Here is a 1,267-nt window from a genome sequence, read left to right on the forward strand (position 1 = left end):
CACTCTTCCTCACGCCCGTTGCCGCTCGTCTCGGTCGGCACCCTATCTTTCGCCGAACTTCACTTTGGTAAGGTGAAGCTGCAGGAGCGAGCCTACATCCGTCTGCAAAGCTACGCTTAGTATAGCGTTGAAGAGGCCTTTCCGGAGAGCAGCTCGGCGTGGGGCGCTAGCCTCCTAGCTAAAAGCACCACATCTGTGCAGCCCCCCACGACTGCGAGCTAACCACCAGTCACGTTCAAACACACACGTGGATAGGTACGGTGAAACGCGTCTTCCGGTACACAGTTTCTACCTGCGTGAGGAGGTGCAGACAGCTAGCTTTCGAAGGCTCCGCCCACCCTGTCTCGGCCCCCCTTGTTTGCTGAGTTCTCTGTTGGTCCTGCTGCCTCTGTTCCCTCTCTTTGACGACCCTGAGAGCACGCAGTTCTCTTTCCTTCGAGAGGTATTGAGCCACCAACCACCGAGACACCCTGATAAACCGATCAGCCGCCTCTACCATCTTCATTCGGGCGCCATCTGGCGGAACACCCGGGAAAGCGTCTTCGACAACAGCAGGCGGAAAGTGAGCCGACGGCGAACCGTGTTTCGGATTGGAGAAAGCGGTGGTATTGTTGGCTGAAGAGGAGCGAGAGAAGACCGACGTAAGAAGACTCATGGTCGCTGCGATGCCCTCACGCACCTGCTTAAGCAGCCCTGGAAGCTGGCGCATTCCACTCATGAAGCCTCTTTGCTGCAGTGAGTGGCGTAGCTGTATCTGAAAACAGCAACCCTACAAGCAAAACAGTTGGGCTCAGACACGATCCGAGAGAACCGTCTTCACATACTACAATAGAAGCGTGTATACGCGCAAGAAAAAAACACACACACACACAGGCAGCGACCACACTGGCATGAGATCGGGGCCGCCTACGCGCGCATGGCACTACCGTCAAAATCTACAAGGAACTCTTGTGCGCGCTCTTCTCTGACGAGTCCAAGACCCATGGTAGACACACGTGCAAACGGCAGGAACACACGGAGCCGCGTATGTCTAAATTCGCATCTTGTTGACTTTTCCCCTCTTGGGAGCGGCTGCTACTACATAACTGTGTAGTCGAACCGTGAAGGGAACGTATCAGTGCCAAGATTAGCGCGATTCTCCTTCCCCTACGCGCCAGCCAAAAGTGCACGCTTGAGAGAAAAAAACCGCAGACAGGTTTCGAAGGTGGGTTCAACACGCAACAGCACTAAAATGACGACTCCAAGTAGTACGGCACGGAATTAGATA

The 1,267-nt window shown here is 54.7% G+C and overlaps 1 protein-coding gene across 1 annotated transcript; it reads right to left on the bottom strand.

The window, feature by feature from the left end:
• Positions 1-235: 235 nt before the first annotated feature.
• Positions 236-754, bottom strand: CSUI_009470 (sec7 domain-containing protein; the record flags this gene model as incomplete). Its single annotated transcript, XM_068069586.1, has 1 exon — positions 236-754. The coding sequence occupies exon 1, from the start codon at positions 716-718 to the stop codon at positions 236-238; it is 483 nt and encodes a 160-aa protein (XP_067918438.1). The 5' UTR covers positions 719-754.
• Between the last annotated feature and the right edge of the window lie 513 nt (positions 755-1,267).

Source organism: Cystoisospora suis (genome assembly GCF_002600585.1).
Source record: "Cystoisospora suis strain Wien I chromosome Unknown contig_5659, whole genome shotgun sequence".
NCBI classification, from domain to species: domain Eukaryota; phylum Apicomplexa; class Conoidasida; order Eucoccidiorida; family Sarcocystidae; genus Cystoisospora; species Cystoisospora suis.